At 36.9% G+C, this 26,596-nt stretch overlaps 1 protein-coding gene across 2 annotated transcripts in view; it reads left to right on the forward strand.

Moving 5' to 3' along the window:
* LOC110112936 (protein FLC EXPRESSOR) overlaps positions 1 to 26,337 on the forward strand; it is a 47,148-nt gene extending 20,811 nt beyond the window's left edge. For both annotated transcript variants that reach the window (XM_020845324.2, XM_020845325.2), the window contains 3 exons: positions 14,795 to 14,973; positions 20,538 to 20,620; positions 25,867 to 26,337. In XM_020845324.2, coding sequence (XP_020700983.1) covers positions 14,795 to 14,973; positions 20,538 to 20,620; positions 25,867 to 25,956 — 352 coding nt within the window. In that variant the 3' untranslated portion in view covers positions 25,957 to 26,337. The remainder of the gene's footprint in view (positions 1 to 14,794; positions 14,974 to 20,537; positions 20,621 to 25,866) is intronic.
* Positions 26,338 to 26,596: the final 259 nt, after the last annotated feature.

Raw genomic sequence — 26,596 nt, forward strand, 5'->3', positions numbered from 1 at the left:
TTTCATTTCTAGGCAGGATGATCATTCACTTAATTTTATTGTCTACTAGTTCTCATGATCTTCAGAGTCAAAATCACACATATGATTGTAATCTACAACATGAAAGCTATGTATTGGTCGAGTTTCCTCAATTTTTAAGTAAATATTCGCATTTATCAAGCATATGAGAAAATAGGATGATACATACAAGGCTACTCAAAAGTCTAATTTTATCTTAGTATTTCACCAATAGAAATCTACCCATATGCTTTAAATATCATAGTCAATTCTTGTATTTAATTATGAATTAGTTAAATTCATATACATATTGAAATAGCAATTATCCTCCTATGCAATTAATGCCGTATTTTGAGAAAAAGTTCAATGCATATGATTTCAAATGCTTTTCTCCCTAGGGGAAGAGTTTACATTCTCTTATTAAGTTCTTTTTACATCCACTTATTCATATAATCCATAAATTCAATATTACACCAATAATTGTAATTTATAACATAAGATTTATATTGTTGATTAATTTTCATGATAATTTAACCATTCATCAAGCATATCAAAAACTTAAGGATGTATTGGAGTTATCTAATAGCCTTTTAAAAATCTAGTTTTCCCTATTGTATTTCACCAATCAAAACCATTCAATACATGTAAAAGATCATGAACAAACCATGCATTTGATTCCAAGCCATTTAAAACTCTCTACAATTTAAAATCATAATTATTTTCTCATGCAATTAGAGACATTTATTCTGAAATTTCTTTTGCATTTTATAGATGCCAATTGATCTTAATTTTGAGTGAAAGAATATTAGATGAATTTCGTCGTTTGAGGTTGGAGAAATTTTCTAATTTGAAGCTATATTTCCACATCTTCTTCAAAGTTCTCAACAGAATCATTATCATCATACTCAATATGATATTTTTCAATAAATTGGGACTTGAAGCCTCTTTTTGTGTACTTTTCAGAATCAGTACAATTTATTGGAGTTTTCTCCTCATAGTCATTGGAATCTGGGCAACATGCTTCCTTTGAAGGTGACTAAGGGTGTGCATTATTTGGATAAAGTTAAAAATTTGAAATGATATTGTTTGGTGTGTCTGGTTCAATTTGTTAAAGCAACAGTTCAATTACTAGTTGTAATTTTGACTCTCTTTGATTTTTGGTTATTAATTTCAATTTTATTTTTTAAAATCATTCAAAGAAAAAAACTAAATTATAGTAATTTCTTCAAATGTTGAAGTTAATAAAAATCCATGAATTGTAAATAAGCAATCAATAGAAAGATCAATGTGGATAGTTATTCTTCATGTTAAAATAATAAATTGTTGGCCATTAAAAGAGAAACATAAAACTAAGTTAAGTGTGGTAGAGATGAGGTTGCTCAGGTGGATGAGTGGCTTTACCCTTAGAGATAGGATACGAAATGAGCATATACGTGAAAAGGTTGGAGTAGCTCTAGTAGAAGATAAAATTAGAGAGAGTCGCCTTAGATGGTTTGGTCACATAAAAAGGCGGCCTTCCGATGACCTGGTTAGGAGAGTAGAGGTATTAGATTTGACTTGTGTTAAGAAAGGTAGGGGTAGACCTAAAAAGACTTGGTTAGAAAATATTAGGAATGTTTCTTTATTAGATTTAAACGAGAATTTGACTTTTAATAGGACAAAATGGAGAAAAAAGATTCATGTAGCCGATCCCACGTAGTGGGATAAAGGTTTGATGTTGTTGTTGTACCAACTTGAAATCGTTGGCGATGAAAGTAAGCCATAACCAAATTACCATTCTTAAAATAAACGTTCCTCCGATGTTTGTCAGCAGCATATTTGTATTTAACATTAGCCATTCGGAGTTTTTCAAGGACTTGCTGTTGGATAATATGGTAAGCAACTTGTGGTTGAGTACTTCATGGTAAAAAAACATAGTTATATGTGAACATGAATTTTTTATTCATTTTTTTGTTAAGTCTGGACCAAAATATGCATGTTAATGTTTATTATATGAATTATTTAAGTTTAAAATATGTGCAATTATGTTTGTTTAAGTTTCATACAAAATATGTTTAGAAGAAATAAAATTATGTTTCAAACCAGAATAGAAGCTGCTAAATCTAAATAACATGAGGCATCCCGATTTTTATGTTCATTATTACCACATGCTTAATGCCATTTTATGTCCAGCAGCGTGTTCCTAAGCTCCCGCAACATCCATGAATACCTAGGAGCTAGGTGTTGTTTCCTTGTTTTTAGTCCAGTAATAGCTTTTTGACCTTCATGAAGTCCCAGTAGTTGCTGGATAAAATGAGGCTTTCATCATTTTGCTTAATAACTTGCTCCTTAAACTCAACCAATTAACTTTCACATCTTCATGAATGCCATCCTTGCTAATGACCGAAATGAGGCTTTCATAAATTTTCATATTAGCCTCCAGTTTCTGCTCCCCCATGCAATGTAAGAAATTAGTCATCTGCTTTAGCATAGTTTAGGCAATATGCTTCCTCAGTTGCTCACTTTTTTCATGTGCAATTGATGGCTTTCTCAGCTGCATATTCTGGTAGAGTCCAAGGTGAGCTCTTTAGTGCAAAGTGGATGTGTCCTCTTTATTCACTTGCTTTTGTAGAGTATAATAGCCGGCTTTCTCAGCTGCACATTTGCAATATTCTAACACCTACGTTAAAGGGTGGGTCATTCGTCATGACAACATTAGGGTTTCACCTTCACCCGGGGGCAATACTACTATTACTACAACAACAACAAATCTTTATCCTTTAAACCCGGGGGCAGTCTTATCTCAATTTTAAAATTTAAATAATGAGTTTGGCGGCTATAACTAAATAATGTGTTTATTGGAATGAAGAAAGTGCGTTAACTAACGAAAGATATGATAAATAAAAAAAAAGTAATTTTAATTTGGCCATTTTCTCAATAATTCTGATTGTAATTAAGGATTATTTTTTATAAAGTATGATAGTATGAGAAGTGAAGTCTGTATGATACTTTTGAAGTTTAAAAAATATGTATATATTTTTTGTACATGCAAATTTTGTGATTTGATTCTGGAGAACGTAGTTAAGATGAGTGATCTAGTCTTTTAAGTTAGAATTTCATCAAAGTTGATAACGAAAGTGATTATAAAAGGGCAGTATATGGGCCATCAATTCTTAAGCATACTTGATAATTTTTCCTCCTGAAAGGCATAACCAACCTTTTATAAAAACCTCCATGATCTTAAAGATAGTCATTCACTCATCTCCCCATGGAGGTAGAATTGATGGTATTTATTTTAAAGTTTAATCTTTGAAAAGATCATTTAAATAATTGTTTTTAACTTATCATCAATCCAAGTATAAGAAACCTATATTTGTGTAATTTTACAAATGAAATAATCATCCACTCAAATTCACCAATTTCTCTCTCTCCTGAAGGTGAGTAAAGTAGGAATCACATGAGGGTATGTGCTCTTTATTCTAACCTTTTTATTGTGTAGTTCATTTGCATCTCTCTAACCTCAGCGTATTTTATTTTTTCATCCAATAAAGTGGTGAATATGTTATGAATGAATCATTATCGTAAGCTTATTAGGTAAGTTATGAGGATGCAAATCCTAGAATTTATTGAGAATTGGACTAGTCTCCTTAGGTATAACAACAAACCCTAGATGAAACTTCCAAGGTTCAACAATTACAGAAGCATGAATAAAAAGGAAATAAAGTTTCATTTTAAAAAATTACTAAAGCATGAATAACCCTTCTTCTAGAATAATGGCACCCAAACTAGCACATGAATAACCCTTCTTCTAGAATAATGGATTAATGTCATCATCGTCCTTATCATTATCTAATTTATCTTCTTCATCACTCATGTCATCATCTTCCTTATCATTAAATTTATAGCCTTATATATCATAATTGTTTTAAAATAAATAAATAAATTGCATCATGGAGGTGAACGCCTTGTTGATGGCACCCGCTTGGGAGTTGCTTGAGGCACTATATCCTTGCCTAGACACTTAGATGAGTAGCTAACTCACCTTTGATAATATTGCATAAAATGGGGGATTGCCTGCATAGCACTTAAATAGCACATTGGGTAAAGTGTCAAGCTTACGTTCCTTTTATCATTTAATCAATTTAGTGATCGTCTTATTAGGAACTGAATGTGTTACATTGATTGAATTGCGAAGTTTATGCGCTCGTATCATATCAGCTAGTTGATAAACACCCCCATGATTTTTTTATCTTTTCAACCTATATTTATTAATGGTTGGAAATCATCTTAAATTTAATTAATTGTACTTTATCATTCTTTTCTTTTCTTTTTTCTTATAGAGAAATAAAACAATCCTTTCAGCTCTTATATTTCCCTTGGACCATTTTTAGATAACTTTTTTTATTCAAATTATGTACCATCCTCTTCATCTTTCTCTTCCTCCTTTTCTTGCAAACAACAACAAAATACTCAGTACATTATTCTTCTTCTAATACCTATTTTCCTTTGCTTTTTCTTACACATTTTTTATATTATAGTGTATAGTTTGTCAGATGTACTTTTAAGTTTTTTTTTTACCATCATTGTTGTCATTAATCCATTAAATTTGTTGTCTTCTGCAAGTTTAGTGAACTATCTTATTCTTGTTTCTAACTTAAAGTATGAGGATTTACTCTATATGTAAATAATCGTTAGCTTTTCTTTTGGTGTGAAAGTTAGTTTGTATATGTTACTTGATTTCTCCAAGTCATTTTTATCGCCTAGGCATTTTGTGTTGATAATTCTGCAAATGTTGATAGCTTAATTTATGCAAGAATATCTTTTTTTAGAATTCCAATTTTTATGTTTATGTGAATGTAGCATCCTATATAAAAGGGGATTCACTTCAGGCATTTTTTATTCTTACTTAGTGCTAAATGCTATATTTCGCCTTGGAAAGTATGATGTCGATTACCTGTAGGATCTTGATTAATTATGGCATGTTACTTCTCCATGTTGATCAGGTGGATACTAGCTAGATTCCAAGATGCTTCATCTTCATGAGTCGAACTTAGTGGCTAGACATTTCTTGCCACTAATAGTGGTCCGTGTGTTATGACCAATCAAATGAGACTTTTGAGTTAGTCTTTCCATATTGTCTATGCTTGTTGATCTTCATTTATTTGGTTTAGCTTCATCCGTATTATGTGCGGAAAGTTTGGGAGATGCAACCAAACCACAATAGTGATCAAGCACATGAAAGACCGCATTATTAGTTTGACTTTTATCTTTTTAAAAATTGGTATAGAAGAGGTAGGTTCATGATGACAAGGTCAACTGTGAGCTTAGTTTTTTGGAAATTTAGTAGGCAGGTTGATAATGATATGAGATTTATGTTAAAATTATGAAAATTAATATGAGAGTTATGTTAAAATTATGAAAATTATGGTCAAAATATTATGAAAGTCTTGAAATTACATAGAGCTTACTTTTTGCATATGAACATAAAAAATGGATGATGATAGAATTTCAATAATTTCAGTTTTATTTTCGCCATATTTTCATCTTTTTTTTTACCAACTCTTGGCACACTATTGAGATTTTATGGGTTTTCAATTTAAATCCCTTCCGAAGTGAATGCTAGGTTTCTTTGCTTGATCAAAGTCACGGCTTAATCATTCCAGAACAATATGTCTTGGTTTTTGCCTAGAGCACATAGTTTGTTAGCTCTTAGTAGTGCAACTTTGAAGAGACTTGTGGTTCTAGATGACTTTAGCTATTTAGTCTTTCGAACTTGTTGGTCATGCACCCTATCTAAAAGATTTCAATTCACTCACTATCCAACATATGACTTTGACATGAATTCCCATGTGTGATTGTGGATGCAAACTAGGTTCTAATACCATATGTGAGGAAAGATTTGATCAAGATGTAATGCAAATTAAAAGAATAAAAAACACCATCCTATAAGTTCATCAACATGCATGCCAATAAACAAATAATAAAAGCTTGTATTGAAATTTGGGGTGTTCTACATAATACATGTAAAATCCAGGATTTTCTGTAGAATCTGTTAATTAAAATCAGCTATAGTTGGCAAGTAATTGGCTAATAATCAAGAATTCAAGACTAGTAATTGAAGGCAAACCTTACACTTCAAACCGTAGGTCCACATGAGATGAGTTTCCTCGAACCCACATGTTTCTTGGTAAACGCTGCTTAGATTTGGGTATCCCAAAGTATTGCTGTTGAAGATTTCTATTGTAGAATAGAAAAGTTAAATTAAGGACAAATTTACAAAGCAAGATGATGGAAAGGCATAAATAAAAGAAACTTATTATAATATTATCTAGAATAGAAAAACCAATTTTTTGTTATACCATTGATAAAGACTCAATACCTATCTATGATCTTGATCTCTCATTCACATTCATGATCATCATTTCGGACGAGCGAAATTAAGACAAATTCAAGAAACATAACATGCTGATGATAATGCCTATCCTCTTTCAAATGCTTCTCTAATTTTCTTTTTTAGCTATTATATACATTTAACTGATGATGTTGATTTTCTTAGGTCAGCTATGCTATATGAATGTAAGAGTTGTGTGATAAGGAAGTCATTGGCATCCAATTGTCTATGGACAAAAATATAATGTTTACATTATTGTGTTGAAAATTTAGAAATGTTGATTGAACCTATTACATTTAAATTGTCATCAAAGTAGCATCCATTGAATTTAATATACTTAAATGGTATGAAACATGTAATCTAAGGGTAGAATATGTACTAATTAGATGGATAGATAAAATTAACATCGAAGTAATATGGAAGACAAGGGGTAGATCATGATAATTTGGATATAATTTGTGGTAAAAAGAACTACTCATGGTTGGTTAACTCATGTAACACTTACATGAACTAATGGAAATGGTGATTCATATCCCAGAAAATTAGGATTAGGCTAATTAATGATGATAAATATATGATAAGAAACACTTGGATTCACAAGTGTTATGGAAGACAAGGGGTAGATCATGATAATTTGGATATAATTTGTGGTAAAAAGAACTACTCATGGTTGGTTAACTCATGTAGCACTTACATGAACTAATGGAAATGGTGATTCATATCCCAGAAAATTAGGATTAGGCTAATTAATGATCATAAATATATTGATAATGTCATGTAAATAGTGAGCCCTAGCCATATTTGAGCCGTAGCCAGTTTCTTAAGTTGATGGCAAAGCTTTGAGATAACTAGGTAGGAGGATGTCTGAGCGACCAAGAAAAGAAAAAAAAAGGACAAGAGGGGGCACATGGTTGTTGAATTTCTACTATTCAATATGTACTTGTTGTCCCTTTTTTCATCAAATTTTATGTTCTCTCATTCCAATGCAATGTGATATGAAGAATTTACTCAACCATGGTCCGGTATTTTGAAAGATCAGCACATTAACTCCACATGTGGATTTGTTGCCGCCAGCTTTTCATGTCAACATGATTAGTTATTAGTTCTAGACTTGCTGCCCTGTACATCTTTCAAAACTAAACGGTTCTTGATACACTTTTAATAAGTTCTTAGGATGTTACCTCTTAGTCAAGCTTCTCTTTCCCCGGCTATCAAATGATCTATCCATACTGAAATGTACTGTTTGTGAGTACCAATGTCACGAATGAAGTAGCAAGCAATCTATGGAGAACTTTTGCCACAGTTGTGGCTTAGATTAGTTTATTAGAATTTTTCCATCTCCTCGAGTTAGTTTTTACGTGGCACTTCCATTATTCGAAGTTCTTCTAGATGTGACAAACATGCATATGAGGTGTTTGGATTGAGTCATCTAATGATATCATATCGACATTCTGCAGAAAATATATTCAAATGATCAAATTAATATTGAAGTTCTCTCATAGTGAATGATTTTATTTGGCATTTTCCATCTTATAATATGTCTTTTATTTCTAATAATTAAATTTATAGATTCATACCTCTTATTGCTTGCCAACATTATTGTAGCCGCATATTCATACCTCTTATTTGCTTGTCAACATTATTAAAAAGAGTATAAAATGCAAAAAACAGAGGACTTGAAATTACTACATCAAGCATTCATCCGATTGAAACCATCCACCAGTGGAGGTGAGGAGTGCTTGCAAGGGGTCTGTTTAAGGCACCAAGAAATGCCAGAGTTTACTAGGTGCATGAGACCCAACTTTTTTTTTTTTTCTCTATTATTTTCCTCGTTACTTCTTCCTCTTTTTGGAGTTCCTATTTTCAATGCAGTATTACTGCTTCCGGTGCATCACATAGCGAATTTTCTCATTGCATGATGTGTAATATCTATTAAAATAATTGATTTAATTATGCTGCTCTTGTCGGCCCCAATTTGAAATCAACTTAATTTGGTCTGATGTGTTTAGGAATAACTTTGAGGAGCATGCCTGATTCGAACTATCTTCCATAGTTAATCATTTTTAGAAGTTTAATTTATAAAATCTATATAAGTAAGAAACAGGAATAATATTATTTGGTAGACTTTTGCATAGAGGTACCTAATTCTTTTGTTTCAGCTAATTCTGTGTTTTTTCAAAGTCTCTGATACGGCAGCAGAGGCCTGGGATGGGCTGGATCAGTCGGTCCAGTAGGCCCCGAACCAAGAGGGACGAACTAGGTAGGGGCGGACCAGGCAGGTTCCAATTGGGAGATTTTAGTTCCCCACAATGGGGCTCAATAAAGAATTGATTCATTATGTTATGAGAGGAATTAAAGGGAGAATTAATTAGGAAAAAAATTTCATAATTGGATTTAAATTAAAGAGGGAAAGATTTTCTAATTGAATTTAAATTAAATAGGGAAATATTTCTTAATTAAATTTAAATTAAAGAGGGAAACTATTAAGGAAACAAATTATTTTGGAGACAATTTGAAAGCTTATTTAAGGAGCGGTCTAGAGTTTATTTTTGGATATGCATATTTTGAGTTTGCTGTAGTTTATGTATTTTTTTCCTTCGTGAGGACTCTCTAGCGGTGACTAGATTGTAGAGTCGATCTACCTCTCTAATTGTAGATCACTTGTATCTTGTTACTCGTTGAACTATTAATAAAAAATCAACCCTTATTCCTACTGTTTGTTGCTGTTTTTCCTATTGTTTATGTTATTTTTCTTGCTGATTTTACTCTACAGAGTATCAAATTAGTATCAGAGCCGTGTCCTAGACCAAAATTGCAGTTCTCATCTCTGAAATTTGCTGCATAAATCCTCTCATTTGCTAATTTTGCTAATTGAAGACCTTTAATCGCTATTTTTTTGTAGTTTTTTGCGATTTGAAACCTAGATTCGTGAATGGCAGCAAAGCAGATGGAGGTATTGGAAGAACAGATGGAACAATTCAAGGCCGGAATGGAAGGAAGGTTCATAACAATGGAAGGAAGGTTGTTGTCTATGGAAACCCGAATAGAAAATCGATTTGAGAACATGGAAGGCATGATGAGGAAATTAATTGAGATGCAGTCAAAGACTTCGCCGGCTAGTCCTAGAGTTGATCTGAAAGGAAAGAAACTTCAGTAGGACAATGATGAAGCAGAGATGATTTTTCCTCAAGAACCATCTCGAAGAGCTCTGATGGGAGGTGCATCAAGGTATCTCGAAGAAGGGGCGATAAAGGAGAGGGAGGCTAAAGCCTTTTGGAGACCACTCATGCAGGAGGGACGGTTGGTCAGAGGAAGTGACAGTTGGGCCTAACTATGGGTTCCAAATCATCCAAGGGAGAGAATCGTACCATCACTTCACGGGGGTAGCTAACAGAGGAAGAAATCATTGGGGTATGGAGGCCATATCTAGGAAGTTAAAAATGCCAGTCTTTGAAGGGGAAGATGCTTAGAGTTGGGTGTATCGAGTAGAATGCCATTTTTGCTATAAATGAACTGACATAAGGGGAGAAACTCATGGCGGTGGAACTATGCTTGGAGGGGAAAGCCCTAGCTTGATTTCAGTGGAGGGAGACTAGATATCCTATCTATTTATAGGTAGAATTAAAGGATTGCTTATTTGAATGTTTCTGAGTCATTCGGGAGGAGACCTCCACTAGTAGTTCTATGCCTTAGCATGGGGGATTGTTATGGAGTATCAGGAGAAATTTGAGCTACTGTCAGGAAGACTAAGGGGAATTTCTGAGCAAGGGTTTGAAGAAAATTTTATTAAAGGCCTTATCATACGAGCATAGCTCAGTGTGTTGAGACCTAGAGGTCTGAGAGAAATGATGGAGTTGGCGTAAAGTGTGGAAGAAAAACATCAGAGAGAGAAGACCAGCCGGAGCAACATCATGGGAGGGGCTTACAAGAGTACCTCAACGACACTAATACCAAGAACCCAGACGATATCATTTTAGAGATAATCCTCAAAGTAGAAGAGCACCCGAGTTCGCCCTCGAGGCAATTTCAAGCGACTCATAGAAGCTGATGTATAGGATAGGCGAGCTAAAGGGTTATGCTTCAAGTGTGATGAGAGCTTCACACCAGAGCATAGGTGCAAAATCGAGCCCTTCAAGACCTGATGGTCTGCGAAGGGGAAGAGGAGAACGAGGATGAGCTGGAGGATGTTATATAGAGGAAATGTAGTGGTTGCATTTAGATGTGGCATAAGTGTCCTTGAACTCTATGATGGGATAGATCTGAAATCACACCATGAAATTAAGAGGGCAAATTAGGGAGCAATCAGTAGTGGTTTCGGTGGATAGTGGAGCTACACATAATCTCACCCCAAATTGGGTAGTGGGCCAATTGAGGTTGAAGTTAGTAAGGACTGAAGGATGCGGGGTGATGATGGGAATGGGCAAGATAGAGAGGAGCCGAGGAATATGTAAATGGGTGGTGATGATCTTGCAGGGCATTCAAGTGGTGGAAGACTTCCTTCCTCTGGATTTGGGAGGTACGGATGTGATTTTGGGGATGAAGTGGCTTCAGACTATAAGAGATATGAAAGCAAACTAGAAATCATTGACCATAAAGATACAGGTGGAAGGGAAGAAGGCAGTGCTTCAAGGGGATGCTAGCTTATGCAAGACCATGGTATCACTTAAAATCATGCTCAGGATGATCCAGGATGCAGACCTGGGGTATTTCGTTGAGTTACAAAGCATAGGAGTCTAGGAACATGAGACAAGGAAAGTTCTAATGGGGGTCCGACAAATTTTGCAATAATATTAGTACGTATTTTAGCCACCTATCGGGTTACCACCGCCACGAAAGCATGAGCATGCTATCAACCTAAAAGAGGGGACTTCTGTTATTAGTGTTAGACAATACCATTACCCTAAGAATAAAAAAGATGAGATAGAATGGTTGATCAATGAGATGATAGAAGCGGGGATCATCAGACCTAGTGTGAGTCCTTTCTCTAGTCCAGTCCTGTTGGTGAAAAAGGATGACAGCTAGAGGTTTTGTGTCGATTATAGGGCTCTAAACAATGAAATAGTACTAGATAAGTTTCTCATTCCAGTGATTGATGAACTCTTGAATGTGTTATTTGGAGCAGTAATCTTCTTCATGATTGATCTGAAGTCGGGGTACCATCAGATCAAGATGAATGCAACTAATGTGCACAAGACTGCTTTCAGGGCACATGAAGGGAACTACGAGCTCCTCGTGATGCCTTTTGGCCTAACCAATTCCCTTGCCACCTTCCAGTCACTTACAAACTAAGTGTTCCACCCACATCTTCGTAGGTTTGTCTTGGCATTCTTTGATGACATTTTAATATACAACAAGACAATGTTAAATCACTAGGAACTCATGAAGAAAATAATGGAGATCTTGAGGGTGCATCAGTTGTTTGCCAACCGGAAAAAATGCACATTTGGGCAATCACTGGTAGAGTATTTAGGACATGTGGTGTCCAGAAAGGGGGTATTTGCTGACCAATCCAAGATTTAAGCCATGATGGACTAGCCTCTTCCTAAGAACTTGAGGTAGCTGCAGGGGATCTTAGGGTTTATCGGTTACTACCGGAAGTTTGTAAAGGGATATAACACTATAGCAAAACCTCTGACAAAGTAATTGAATAAGGATAACTTCAAGTGGGGGGAGGAAGTGACTCGAGCATTCCAAGACCTGAAGACAATTATGACCCGTGTACTTGTACTGGCACTCCCAAATTTTAGTAGACTATTTGTGGTGGATGATGCATCGGGTTTGGGTTAGGAGTAGTGCTCATGCAAGATCATAGACCTATCATATATTTCAGCCAAGTCATCACAGCCAGGGCAAAGTTCAAGTCAATATATGAATGGGAGCTTATGGCGATTTTCTTGGCAATTCAAAAGTCGCGGCCTAATGTATTAGCGAGTTATTTTATATTCAGGATCGGCCAGAGCAGTCTGAAATATTTGTTGGTGCAACGGATGGTCACGAAGGAGCACTAGATATGACTATCCAAATTGCTTGAATACAACTTTGAGATCCAGTATCAACCGGGCTTAGAAAATAAAGCAGCAAACGTTTTGTCCAGGAGGGTTGAAGAGCCATAGTTAACAACCTTCTTAGTACCAATGATCTTAGATTAGGAAGCATTAAGGAGGGAGAGCGAGCAGGATAAGGGATTGAGGAAGATCAAGGAAGAATTGTTGAAGGACTCGGATAGTCATAGTGGTTATGCTCTGAAGGGGGACCAACTGCTCTACCAAGGGAGGTTTGTACTCCCACGATCCTTAAGTTATATTCCCATGCTGTTGCAGGAATTTCATGGTAGTGCGATATGGGGACATTCAGGAGTTTAAAAGACATACAACCGACTAGCCACTGACTTATATTGGGTAGGATTACATCGGGATGTGGATGCATAGTGGAGGTGCAATGTGTGTCAGATGCATAAATACCTTACTATGACACCAGGAGGTTCAAAACAACCTTTCACTTTACCTGAAAGGGTTTAGGAGGAGGTGACTATGGACTTCATTGAGGGATTACCACTTTTGGAGGGATATTTAATAATACTTGTGGTAGTAGACCAACTAAACAAGTATGCCCATTTTATTCCACTGAAACATCCCTACACCACAATATTAGTCACCACAATCTTTATCAGGGAGATAGTGCGCTTACATGGCATTCCAAAATATATAGTATCAAACAAAGATAAGGTATTCCTCAGTTTTTTTTTTTTGAAGGGAACTATTGAAGATGCAAGGGACGGTTTTAGAAAGGTGCACAACATGTCAACCACAAACGTACGGCTATGATGGCAAACTTTCAAGTCGCATATCAAAATTTATCGTACTCGTAGCGTGGTTAAGTGTTGCACAATACGTAGTGATGATTGCAGTAGTATAAGTAAGATATACAATGATTATCAATGTAAATCGATTTATTCCTCGATATTTAGTACCTACCCATATCCACCCACAAGGTCATGGGCGTACCCATACCGGGTATGGGTGGGTATATGGGTGGGTGTGGGTACGGGTACCCAATGCAGGGCTCTGATTGGTACAATACATCCGTTCAGGATGCACAGCTGCACAAACGACCCCCTTTAGGATCCTTTATGGGAGGGACTCGCCCCATCTGATACACTAAGGAAAGAACAATACACCAATATCTAGCATAGATCAATACTTGAGGAGAGGGACAAAATACTAGCAGAACTCAAAGGGCATATGCTGAGGGCTCAACAGCTCATGAAAAAGAAGGCAGATGAATGCAGACGTGAAGTGCAGTTCGAGCTCGGGGATAAAGTTTATCTAAAACTAAAACTATATAGGCAGAAGACCCTGGCCAAGAAGACGAATGAGAAGGAAACTATTTAAAGGGAGGATTAATTAGGAAAAAAAGATTTCCTAATGGATTTAAATTAAAGAGGGAAAGATTTCCTAATTAAATTTAAATTAAAGAAGGAAACTATTAAGAAAACAAATCTATTTTAGAGGCAATTTGAGAGCTTATTTAAGGAGGGGTCTAGGGTTTATTTTGAGGTATGCATATTTTGAATTTGATATAGTTTCTGTAGTTTTTTTCTTTCGTGAGGACTTCCTAGCGGCAACTAGTTTGTTTGAGAGAGCCGATTTACCTCTCTAATTATAGATCACTTGTATCTTGTTTCTTGTAGATCTATTAATAAAAAATCAGCCCTTATTCCTACTGTTTGCTGCTGTTTTTTCTGCTATTTCTGCTGTTTTTCTCACTGATTTTACTCCACTGCGTATCAATCTCCCAGTTAGTTCCATGATTTTCTTAAAATGCAATCTAGCTTAAGCATCAGTGGATAGTTTAGAATGGCTAAAACTCTATTAACTTGGGTTCTGGCACGTATCGGAATGAAATTCTTCATTTTTGGCGTGACCTGATAGTCCTGTAGTGTCAAACGACTTAAAACTCATGAAAAAAAATCATGGAAATAGACTTAAATTGGAACTCTTCCTTGCATATTTATGCCTAATTTGAGTATTTCCATACCATTTAATAAGATGTTAAGATTGCTAGACTGGTTCAGCCTGTCCTATATTGAATTTGGTTTAGCACACCTTAACCAGCTTATTCAAACCTGATCCAAGCAACTTCTGAATCAAAAGTGTGAATCAAGCATGAAATTCAAAGTTCATACTCCTGCTTTGAACCTATGTCAGCATTTTGTAGCAGATTGTTTTTACATGTGTTTCCGTCGCATTTGCTACAATTTGTTTTTGCCAGCGTAGAATGTTTGTTAATTCCGCTGCGTTTTGACTGTTTCATCTTTATTTTGCAACAGCCTGCAATCGATATATCTGATCTTTGTTCAGGTATTGTTTTTTCAAGTTGTAAAAGAATAAAGATGATCTAACTGATTCCTCTTGCAATTTTCGACAGAGCTGCGGTTGAGTACGAGAAAAAAGCACGCGCTGAAAACCTAGGACAAAGTCAGGAAATGCAGAAAAATATGGTTTCCATGGCTCGTGAGGTAGAAAAGCTGCGTGTTGAACTTGATAATGCAGAGAAAAGGGCAAGGGCGTCAGCTGCAGCTGCAGCTGCTGTTGCTGCAAACCCAAGTATTATAATTCCTATGATCTCTTATAGATATCATCATACTACTGTAATTTGTGATGCTTTGAAGCATACGTTTTTTAGGGGGGCTGTTGATTCCGTGGGGCATTTACTTTGATGGCATATTGGCTGTCTAGTTAAAGTGTCGACTATTTTGATTTTCACATTTCTTCTTTGACATCCGCACTAAATTAAGACGTCATTTGGGAATTTATGCCTAATCAATCATGGCAGATCTCATTTATTCTCATTCCTATTCTCCATCTTCATCATTCAGACTCAATATCAGCCACTTCATTTAATGTGCTAAAATTTTTTGTATCTGACATATTTAGAATTTTGGTTATTTTATATAATTTTATTAGAGTATTCTAATGACCTTGTGTGGGCTCTGAAAATTCCGCCCCGGCCTCCCCCGTTGTTGTCTCGGGGGAGTTTTAATAGATTAAGTTCCCAGGTAAATTTTGGAAGGCAGATAGGTTTGTAGATAAGATAATACTCAGAGATTTTGCTCTCATTTTACGAGGACTTTATAATCTGAGTTCTTGTTTCCTATAGGCACAAACCCCTATAGTTAATTACCCCTCTCGATAATGAGAGAGAACTTTTGATTAAGGCTAGTCGTCAATCAGATATGTAGATATACACGTTATCTGACATATAGTAGCAGCATGGGTTTGGGTGTTGGAGAATTTGATATTTAAATTTTGAAATTGCACTATCTTACACTTAAAGCAGACGGTGGGAAAATGGATGATGGGTCCAATCAAGATCCCATGGTTTCGTTGTCTTGTGTCATCGTGGTCCCTGGTCTACTTAGTCAGAGAAGGTAGTCGACACAACCTGACAAAAGAATCCTTGTCTAAGGGGACAAATTTGAATCCACCTTAGCTAACAGAGGGCTTTGTGTCTTATCAATTATATCCTATTGATTCATATCTCAATATTTTGATGCCACTAAGGAGCGTATTGGCTCTAGCCATAACCCTTATATTATGGTGCCATTTGGCGGCAAAACTATTTGGTTTATAGCAAAGCCCTACATTGGGTACTCATACTCACACCCACCCATACCCAATGGGCATGGGTGGGTATGGGTACGTCCATGGCCTCGTGGGTGGGTATGGGTGGGTACTCGACATCAGAGGACAAACCGATTTAAATTACTAATCACCATATGCATGCAGTATATTACAATAATCCTTACTACGTAGTATGCAATACTAAACCGCGTCGTGACCACGATAAATTTTGATGTGGCTTAGAAGTTTGCTGTCAAAGAAAATGACAAAAAACCTCAAGGCCATTAATTCGTGGCAGACTGCATTCAATAAGCATGGAAAGTGGGTAGGTGTGGGTGGGTATGACATCCCGAAAGTCACCATTGGTGGGCGTGGGTGGGCAAAGTCTGCCAGCGCAGCGTGGGTACCCAACCAGGGACCCATGTAGGGCTCTGGTTTAGAGGGCCTTAGGTTATAACTGTTTATCCTGCAATGCCATTTGGCGGCAATATCGTCGATAAGAGGATACGTACAACGTCTTTACTAGCAGGAGATTATTTGAAAATGAATCCTAATAATATTTTTGACTAGGCATTAGCACTATGTGAATTGAAGTGATATTTGAATTTGTCCACCCAGCAAACTGTTGTGGAGGGTGGATGAATTTTTCTTTTTAAGTGATTAATGGTTGAATTTCAATTTTAAATATTTAGATTCTGGATTTTGGGGTTTTGATGGGCGTTTGAGTGAAACTTTGGATATTTAAAGTTGACCCATCTGGTTGAGGTTTACATTCAACACTGTCATCATCGGGATGTTTGGGGTCATTTCTATTTGTGGATCTAACCTTGTCGACTCTGTCGAGCTGTTGACAAAGGATCAGATTTCGTAGGCTTTATGCTTTTGTTGATGAATGTTTTTTTGTCATCAACCTTGAAGGCCTTATATGAACGTATAAAACAGATATTCCAGTCGACGCCTTGATCGTATATCTATTTGATAATTTGAGCCGTGTCGACTCCTATCTATCCATATAAAAGAATCAAGCTCGAATTGTAATTCATTTATTGATCTGCACAGCTTCCCTAAACGTTACGTGCGTACCCTTAACAAGCTCGTCGGGGCCCATGTGGGTGTTTTGGATATTTTATAATTATTTGTTGAACCTTATCGACTCCTATTTACCTATTTAGGAGAATTGTGTTCAAGTTTATTAACACACACAGTATCCTTAGACAACATTTGTTCATGCAACATGCTTGTCGGGGCCCATACGGGTTGTGTGATTATACATACCCTTCTGTGTACCTATGTACATACATATTACAATGTATGTGATGGGGCATTTTTGGAATATTTGGTGTTGATTAGTTGTGCGGGTGATCAGCATTTAAGAGCTTGTACACATCTTCTGTCCGCTTGTAGGGGTGTTGCGGATCCAATGGCGTAGCGTTGCAGCTTGTAGACGCCTTCTATCTGCTTGTATGAGTGTTGCAGATTCGGTGGCATTGAGTTGTAACTTGTAGACGCCTTCTGTCTGCTTGCATGAGTGTTGCAGATCCGATGGCGTGACATTGTAACTTGTAGACATCTTTTATCTGCTTGCATGAGTATTGCAAATCCAGTGGCGTGGCATTATAACTTGTGGTTATTTGTCCGTTTTATACAGGTAGACTGTCTTGCACTACTTGTTGCTTTCTGCAGGTGGATTGTAGTGCACTAACGAATCTCCTGCTATTATTCATAAGAGTTTGGATTTATTGCAGGCTTTCTGTATTTTTTTATAGATAGAACTTTGCATACATGAGAGGCTTCCTAGGATGGCTTGTAGGTATTTAAATGTGTTGTAGCCTTACATCTTTGCTTGCGGAGAACATATGTACTTATGTCCACATAGGAGTTACCGCACTTCATATCCACCATTATTTTCCACAAGTAATTTCATTGGTCGTCGTAGCTCACAGGAAATGGTTGTATTGGTCTACAAGTGAACCAACCACAACCATAGGGATATCACAATCTTAGCTGCATACCACTTGAGTGTATTTACCTTCCATTGGATGATCGTTTGTTGCAGAGATTCTATGATATCCTTGCTACAATAGCTCGTAGGTATTGTGCATTATGCTATAGATATGCTATCTTTGCTTGTAGACATTATGCTTGTTTGTATCTTGATGTTAACTACGAGTATGCTATAATACTCTTGCTACAAGAGTTTGCAGGTGCTTGTATTTGTTGCATCCAGTCGTTGCATCAACTAATAGTTCCCTTCGTTAGGGCCTTTGATCTTCAATATACAAGTTCATTCGTCGATTAATATGAACACTACATATTTCATGTTGCGTATACATAAATCAAGAATCCTGCAACATATCTATTCTTCTCATTTGAAAGTAGATTGTTATGTGCTCATTTACAAATTAGTTTGCATTGATAACAAAGGATTCGCTTCTCCTACATCTCCCTTGCTTTACTTGTGAACATAGCACTGCATGATTTTAGTTACAATTCATGCATATTTCATTGATTGCGTTGTTATTGACATGCCTGTTGCTCTTGCTCATAAACAATGCATTTATTGTTCATTGCACACAAGTCTTTTATTTGCTCATTAGCATATGATCTCCTTCGTTATTATATCTTCTTGGAATTGAATTGTTGTTGATGAGAGAGATGACATTGCATTCCTTCATGCTAATTCACTTCACAAATATATTGCTTTTGTGTGAATTATGGTGAATATCATAAGTTTCTTGTTGTCCTTGGAAGTAGTTCATAGCTTGCACTTTGATTGGTATGAGAGCTTTTCAACATTTATTTGAAAACTTCATTTTTTTTGTTAGCATGTTAATTGGAATGCCACCACATTTTTCACACATCTTCTACCTCATAACTTCATAAACATGTCAAATGTGTTCGTAGTAATTCCTTCTTTGTAGAGCATAAGAGGCGCTTGTTATCACTTGCAGTTTGATGGATTGAAAATCATAAGGTAATTTTATGTTCATTATCCACCATTCATATGCATTCAGAGTTTATCTGCCACGTGCATTGTGTCTTGTTTATTGATGCTCATCACACATTGATTTTCAGTGTTTATGAAAGAATCCAACATGTTTGCTTGTATGTTACCTATGTCTGAAAGTATTCCACGACGAGTCCTTTTCTTGTATTAAATGTTGGTGTCCATTGAATGTTTTGAATCATCACTTATCATTTGCACTTGTTTGTAAACATCTGAAACTTCAGCACAAGGCCCTTATTTTGTTGATTGATGCTTCTCTTAATGACTTGGATGCATCATTTAGTGCTTATATTTTTATTATCATGTTGCATTTGTTGATTTATTGTTCACTTATTATTTGAATTTGAATTTTGTTACTTACATTCCATTCATTCAAGTCCTTGTAGTTCATATAAGTTCAAATTCAATTCAGTCCAAGTCCCTTGTTTTTATCCAAGTCCTTTGTGTTGTTAGGTGAAATTTCGGTAGGCTCCCGGTGTCTCCCCCGTTTAGGGGAAACTACAAGAAACTGGGTCTTCCCACCACGCTAAGAAAAGCGTGTATGGTAGGTGTTCTTGGATACCTCGACTGTAATCTTTGTCCCCCACCACGCTAAGAAAAGCATGTATGGGTCTTCTACATTACATGTTTGAAAACACAGTTGTTTTCCCGCGTACGAGTACTTATAAATATCCCCACTTCACCATAGGCATCGCACTGGGTTCCCATCCCACCACGCTAAGAAAAGCGTGTATATGCGGTTTTCCGATGCGCTGTGAATTCCAAAAGTGAGGCTTTAGGTGATAGGGTTGGAGTGTTGGCGGGTCAGAGTGAGGCAGAGGTTTGGTCTGACAAGGAACTGGAGGGAAGAAGAAGGTTGAGGTGCTTGGGTTCGACCTGGAGCTGGGAGGAGACAGTAGGGAGGAGACTTGCGACTAGATCTAAAGGCTAGAGGAAGAGGGTGACAGGGTTGGAGTCGAGAGAAGAAAATCTGGCTGGGAAGCTTCGGTATAGTGAGGAATGGGTCGGAACTCCTATTCGCAGACAAGAGCTTGCGGGAAGAAGTTGAGCGTTGGAGGAGGAGAAGCGAATGTCTTGCTCGCCTCTCATTTTAACGACGTAAAATGTTCACAAAAGATCGAGAGGTATGAGCAGGGATTATGGGATTGAGGCTTGAGCGGCGGCGTTTGCAGAGGGATGGGGCGAATGGCAGAGTAGGATTTTGGTATGGGCTCGCGATAGGTAATGATTTAGGTGATTTTTTTTCTTTTGTTTTATAACAGAGGTCAACACCTTGGCGTGTTAATTTCAAGTTTTGTCATGCCATTTGTGCTGCATATGAGTTTCTCTTTCTTTTTTTTTTCTTAATGCTTCATCGATATAAGGATTAAAGTAACGCCAAGGAATAGCAGGAAGGTTTTCTGTAACTTCTGCTTTGCAATCTTTATCTTTTCCAAGTATTGTGATGTTTGTGCCAAGTTCTTTGTTCGTGCTTTTTCTTTCCTGGTTTCAAATTATTAACAATCCGATTTCTAATAGACCAACTTCTATGTGCTTTCAGGTTTAGGATACACTGACGCTTACAGAAACACAGGAATGGTTTATGGTGGAAATGCATATACTGCGGCCTATAATTTGCATCAGGTGCGTATTTACTATATGTAATTTTTAAGACAGATTCTGCACGTGGGATCTGCCATGCTGAGTACCTCAGGGAAACACTGCTATTCAGGAAATGCATCAAAGCTTATTTCTGATTAGCTTTTTGTTAGTATTTTCAAATGAGTTTTTCTTTTTTTAATTATTATTCAATGTGCAAAGGACGAAGTGAAGTGGTGCTTTTATGAATTAGAGAATTCATGACTTGCACATCATATATGTATTATGTGCATACAAACGGTCATTTTATCAGCCAAATATATAAACCAAATCAGGTAATAATTTTCAACAAATATAATGATACATTATTTAACAACAATTTTTAGCTGTTTGAAAGCAAAAAAGATCATAGAAAAATAATAAATTGATGAAAGAATACTTTAAATCCTAAACCCTAAACCCGATGGAGCGCAGTTCCATAGTGAACATATGCGATGTTTGGTGAAACAATACATTCAATCGACAACTCAATTGATATAAAACAATATAGAGAACGGAAAAAAAAAGCACTCACATGCTTGTTCCAATTTCAATCCCGTCAGTTTTCTGCTCTTGCTCGTCAATCTTGCAAACAACCTGTCCATCTCTTTCACCTGTTCGGTCCCACCGTTCACACAAGCCACCCGCTTATCCTCTCCAACTTGCCTGCACCTCGCACGGGGATGAATGCAGACTCTCGCGTCACCCTACTCGTTTGCACATGAGACTGAGCCCCGCCTCCCGTGTCGCCTTGTCCGTTTCGAACCAAGCCCGCCTGCACACGCCAAAAACGAACGCTCCTCCACATGCTGAAACCGACTTGCCTACTCACAATTTCATCGGCATGTTACCGTGCAACTACCTCCTATGCCTGTCTGATTCAGCCATTCCATACGCAAGATCGAACGCCTAACCCTAGCCTTCCGGTTACAACCTGCCCCCACATGCGACACTCTTATGTGACCTTGATCACACAAGTCGACCGCACTTCTCCCATGCAAATCTGTTCGATCTACACACGCCCAACCCTCGCCTGCCTGATTTCTCCCCGCTCTAAATGTCCACGCCTACTTGTGAATTCTCCTACAACTTCAATTCTCTGATTCGTGAGTATTCCATCAATTACAACAATTCAAATTGGTCGTCCATTGCATCAAGCACGCATGACGACTCGAACTGAATTATATGGATTCATGTAATTAAAATTAAATTGTTGTATAATTAAGTAAAAGTCTTTTATTCTCGAAAATAAATAGACAGATATTTCAATCTACAGTTCTACGCTATTGATTTTTGATCTGGATGGGATGAATTTTCAATTTCAAAACCTTGCACCATTGATCTTTTTTTTTTCACCATTGATCTTTTGATTTGGGCATATGAATTCTTAATTTGAAGGCCCTACACCTTTGATCTTTGATTTGGGTAGAATGATTTCTAATTTGAAGGTCTTGTGCTGTCATATCTTTGATCCGGGTAGGTAGAAACCATGAAAAATGTCGTCTCGAACTCCCCTTGCAGAAAGGGGGCGCTAGGAGGCTGCCAAAATTGTTCCAAGGGGTTGCCAAATTCTCTTTTGGAGCCATTGGAGACTAATTTTGAGATGTTTAAATTTATTTTAATAATTAATACAATTAATTCATTTAAATTTAATTTATTCATTTAAAAATAATTAATTTAATTATTATAAAATAATTTCAGTCAATTAATTAATAGGGGTGTCAAAATGGGTTTTCAAGTCGAGTTCGGGTCGAACCCAAAATTGAATCGGGTCCAACATCTTAACTCGTACCCGACATGGTTTTGTAAAAAAAGTTAGAAATTCAGACTCAAACCAGACTCGCCGGATTATCGAGTTAACCCGACCCAACCCGTGAACCTAGAATACATCCAACGAACTCCAAATGCGAGCGCAAGTTCGCAGGAGGGCTTGTTGGCGCTGCGTGCAGAGAGCGGAGTCCGGATGTGAGTTCGGGTCTGCAGGAGGGCTATCTAGCATAGCAGTTATGAGGACAAAGTCCGGATGCGAGCGCAAGTCCGCGGGAGGGTTTGCTGGCGCCACGGTGTGGAGGCAGAGTCTGGGTGCAGTGCAGAGGGCAAAGTCCGAACACGGGTGGGTACAACTCACAAGCGCAGGATTGCGCTGCAAATGGTGGTTCAAGTGCCTCCGGGTTGATTTCAGGGTCAAACCGATCCCTACCTGATTTTATTAATGGGTCATAATCTCGAACGTGAACTGAAATCCGACCCATATGGCAAACAAGTTGAACTGAACCCATAGTTTTTAGGTTTGGTCCAAGTCGGGTTTCGGGTTAGGTCAAGTTTTGACACCCTATCAATTAATCAAATAATGAACTAATTAATTTAAAAATCTAATTAAGATTAATTCATTTAAAATACTAATATAATTAATTGATTAGATCCAAATCAAAATTACATAATTAAAATAATTAAAAAATAAGATTGAAATTCATTTAATTAAATAATTTAAAAAAACATTAAATTTTAATTAAATAACTAAGCCATTTAAAAATAATTACTTTATTTTAATTAATTAAAATATTAATTTGTACTTAAATTCATTAATTTATTTTGAAATAACTTTGAAATTTTATTAATTGAGCAATTTAATTACACTCTTAATTAGTAAATTCAAAACTAAATTTAAAAGCTAATTATTTAATTTTTAATTTCACTCAATTATTTTCTTCATTAATTGACCAATTTAAAATTCATTTAATTGATTGAATAATAACTTAAATGATGTGATACAAACATGGGGGAACATGAATTGCACTTTAGAGATTAATGAAAGCTTTTAACTTTGCAATATTAACAATAAAATCTAGCTTGCTCAAGTAGGATTCAAGAAAATTCGTGATTGATTAAGCTCTAAGCATCGATTACACTTGAGGATTACAAGAGTCTTGCAAAAGATAACCAAAAGAAAACTAAATAATGCAAATAGCTACTACTAAAGCCACACGTTTAAAATTTAGACCATTCACCTTGAGATCCGTCACTTGTTTTGAAAGTGGTGGCTAGCGGAAGAGAATTGTAAGTAGACTTAGCGATGCCACTAATAGACAAGTGATCTTGAGAGGACTTGTCGCCGGGAGAGAAGCCGGGTTCGGAGGAGCGGGTGGACGGCCGTCAATGATCCACTCGGAGTCTGGACGTTGTTTGTCGATGACGTGTATGAGAGTCGGTAGGATCCGATCCAAAGAAGCTCCGACGGTGTCGTCGTCGGAATCAAATCCCGCGTCGAAGAATGACGATTGTCGGACGTCGAGATTGTTGTGGGCGTCGAATACAAGCCCCCACTCAAATTCCGGATCCGCCATACGTCATGGGGGACCGTGGCGTTGATGTGGTAGAAGGTGGTGGGGACAGGCCACCTAGGAGAGGTGGAGCCAAGGGGCGGGTGGAGCAAGGGGTCTGGTGGTGGGGAGGAGAAGAGTGGACGGCTGGGTTAGGTGGAGCTTGAGATCCAAGAGCAATCTCAATTTGAATTTCCCTTAGAAAAGTGGGAGGGAAATTAATTGAGAATTCCCATGAATCCCATGAGGGGCCAACGATTTTAGGAGAAAATTAGGAATTAATTGGATAGCAGCTAAAAAAAATAGAAGAGAGAAATTGGGCTCTATGAGTGGCCGGCCATATAGAGGAAATTATTATTCATTAAGTGGGGCCCATGGTTGATTAAGTAAATCCTAATCAAATCCTGAAATTATAATTTCAGATTTAATTGGGGCTTAAGTAACTTACCAAATTGATTTGGGATGAGAGGGAAAATTGAATTCGAATTTCAAATATTTCTAATTGCTTATTAATTACCAGCCTTAATGTGGATTAATAATTAGGCAATTAATCAAGACATTAGGAATTGAAATCCACGATTTGGGCAAAGAAGGATCAGCCGGCGGCATGGCTACAAAATTCAATTTTCCCGTGAGGGGCTGAAGCTCACGGCTGGACTGTCAATCGTGAGGTTGGGGAGCGGCAAGGGGCTGGTGGCCAACGGCCTGGAGAGTGGGCTGGCCGACTAGAGGGGTCAGCCAAAGTGGCCGGCGGCTTGGGCAGCTCTGGGCTAGGCGGCGGCAAATGCAAGGGGAGGAAGAGAGGGAAAATTTCAAGGGGTTCGAGCAACCACGAATTTACTAACCTTAATTATCTTCACTTGAGTTTCCACAAGATTAATTAGGACGAAAACTAGAACTCACAAAGAGATCTAGCATTCGCCGGCGAACTCACTAAGAGATCTTGGCGGGATGAACTCACAAAGAGAACAAGGAGCAAATTTTATTTCATCAAAAACTGCCATTACAATGCATGAGGCCTCATTTAAATAGGCCAAAATGAAATAATAAGAAATGACACAAATGCCCTTCCGGGCTACATAAGCGACTAAATGCCCATAAGGGCAAAAGCGGAAAAACATCAAAATAAAATTAAACTACTACATAAAATAATGAAAATAAAGATCATGATCGTGGCCGTCGATCTCCGGCATCTCCTGAAGGTACATGTGTCGTAATCCGATGTCCCCATCATTAAATCAAATAAAATGCAATAAAAAGAGCAATGTTTACACTAACCAACTCTAAGTACAAGCTCACACCAACTAAACAATCAAACTCCTAAAACTAAAACAATAAAAACTGAAACAAAGTTCTTCAAACTCTCTAAAAACACAAACTTCTGTGCAAGCTCCAAGCTCTCCAATAGGATTTTTTTTTTTTATGATCTAGAGCCAAGCGCACATTGCGACAATGCAATGTAGCGAAGTGGCATGATTGCATGCGCTTTTCTACAAGGTTGCAGTTCATAGGCAAGCGATACGTACGACCACTGTATCACATCCACTTCAATGCTAAAGGAGTGTGCTTTGAAGCTTGCTTTTACTAACTTTGCATGAACATATTTTGACCTGCATTGTTATGTAAAATATCACCTCAGCTTGTTGAAATATGCCACTAATAACCTATAAAAAAATTGTCCATTTAGTTGGGCCTTTACAAAACAGTTTAGTATAGCTAATAAAATTCGTTAATGGTTTTGATGTTTTCTTATCATCCAATTAGGCTTCGTTTGAAACGGCTTTCTTACTACTGCTTAAAGTGGCTTTTTAGTACAAAATTTTTAATTTTTATATTAGAAAGACGTTTTAAGAAGCTGGAAGAAAGCTGTCCCAAATGAAGTCTTAATCTTATTAGTGATTTTTTTCGATTTAATTCTAGCCTTATTACCAGGTTCAGCCGACTGCTGATGTTAGCAACCAGTATGGACAAGTCGCCTCTGCTCATACCGGCTATATTAACCAGTCTTACGCCACCAGATGAAAGGTGCGCCTTTGAGAATTTTACCGTTATGTCCAAGATTTTCATTGATTAGATATGATGCTCTCCTGAAGCCTCCAGGTGCAGCTCTTAGTTAGTGACTTAAATTGACTATTTGGTCTCGAAAGGCACTGTGACATCTAAAAATTGTATTATTATTTTTGTGATAGATGTCCTCACCAAAAAAACTTATTTAGAATTTATAACGCCGAGTGTGAAGAGAAGGCTGTATACACTCGTTTTAGTTTTTTGCATTTCTGATATGTATAAATTTATCCGCTGATAGGCGCCTGGCCTTCCTGAGTAATACCCTTCAGCGAAGAGTTCAGTTAAATGTTATACATTTTTAACCTTTTTGCAAATCTCAGCCATGCTTGATCTGTATGTTTTTTTCTTGAGTGAGTCGAAGTCTATAGTTATGAGTTATAATCTTTTGTAAGTTTAGTTAAATGATTTTGTGGTTAAGTTCATATAAAAAGATGATTGCAAGAGATATTGAAGCAGAATTATAGCTTAAATTACAATAAAAAATATGCAATGCTGAAAATCAAACTAGAAAAGTGGAAGCATAATAGCTTACAAAAATTGAATTCATAATGACAATAGTGTATCACCCAACAACAATGAAGAACTCGGCAAGTTA

Source organism: Dendrobium catenatum, unplaced genomic scaffold (assembly GCF_001605985.2).
Source record: "Dendrobium catenatum unplaced genomic scaffold, ASM160598v2 original_scaffold_61322, whole genome shotgun sequence".
NCBI lineage: Eukaryota > Viridiplantae > Streptophyta > Magnoliopsida > Asparagales > Orchidaceae > Dendrobium > Dendrobium catenatum.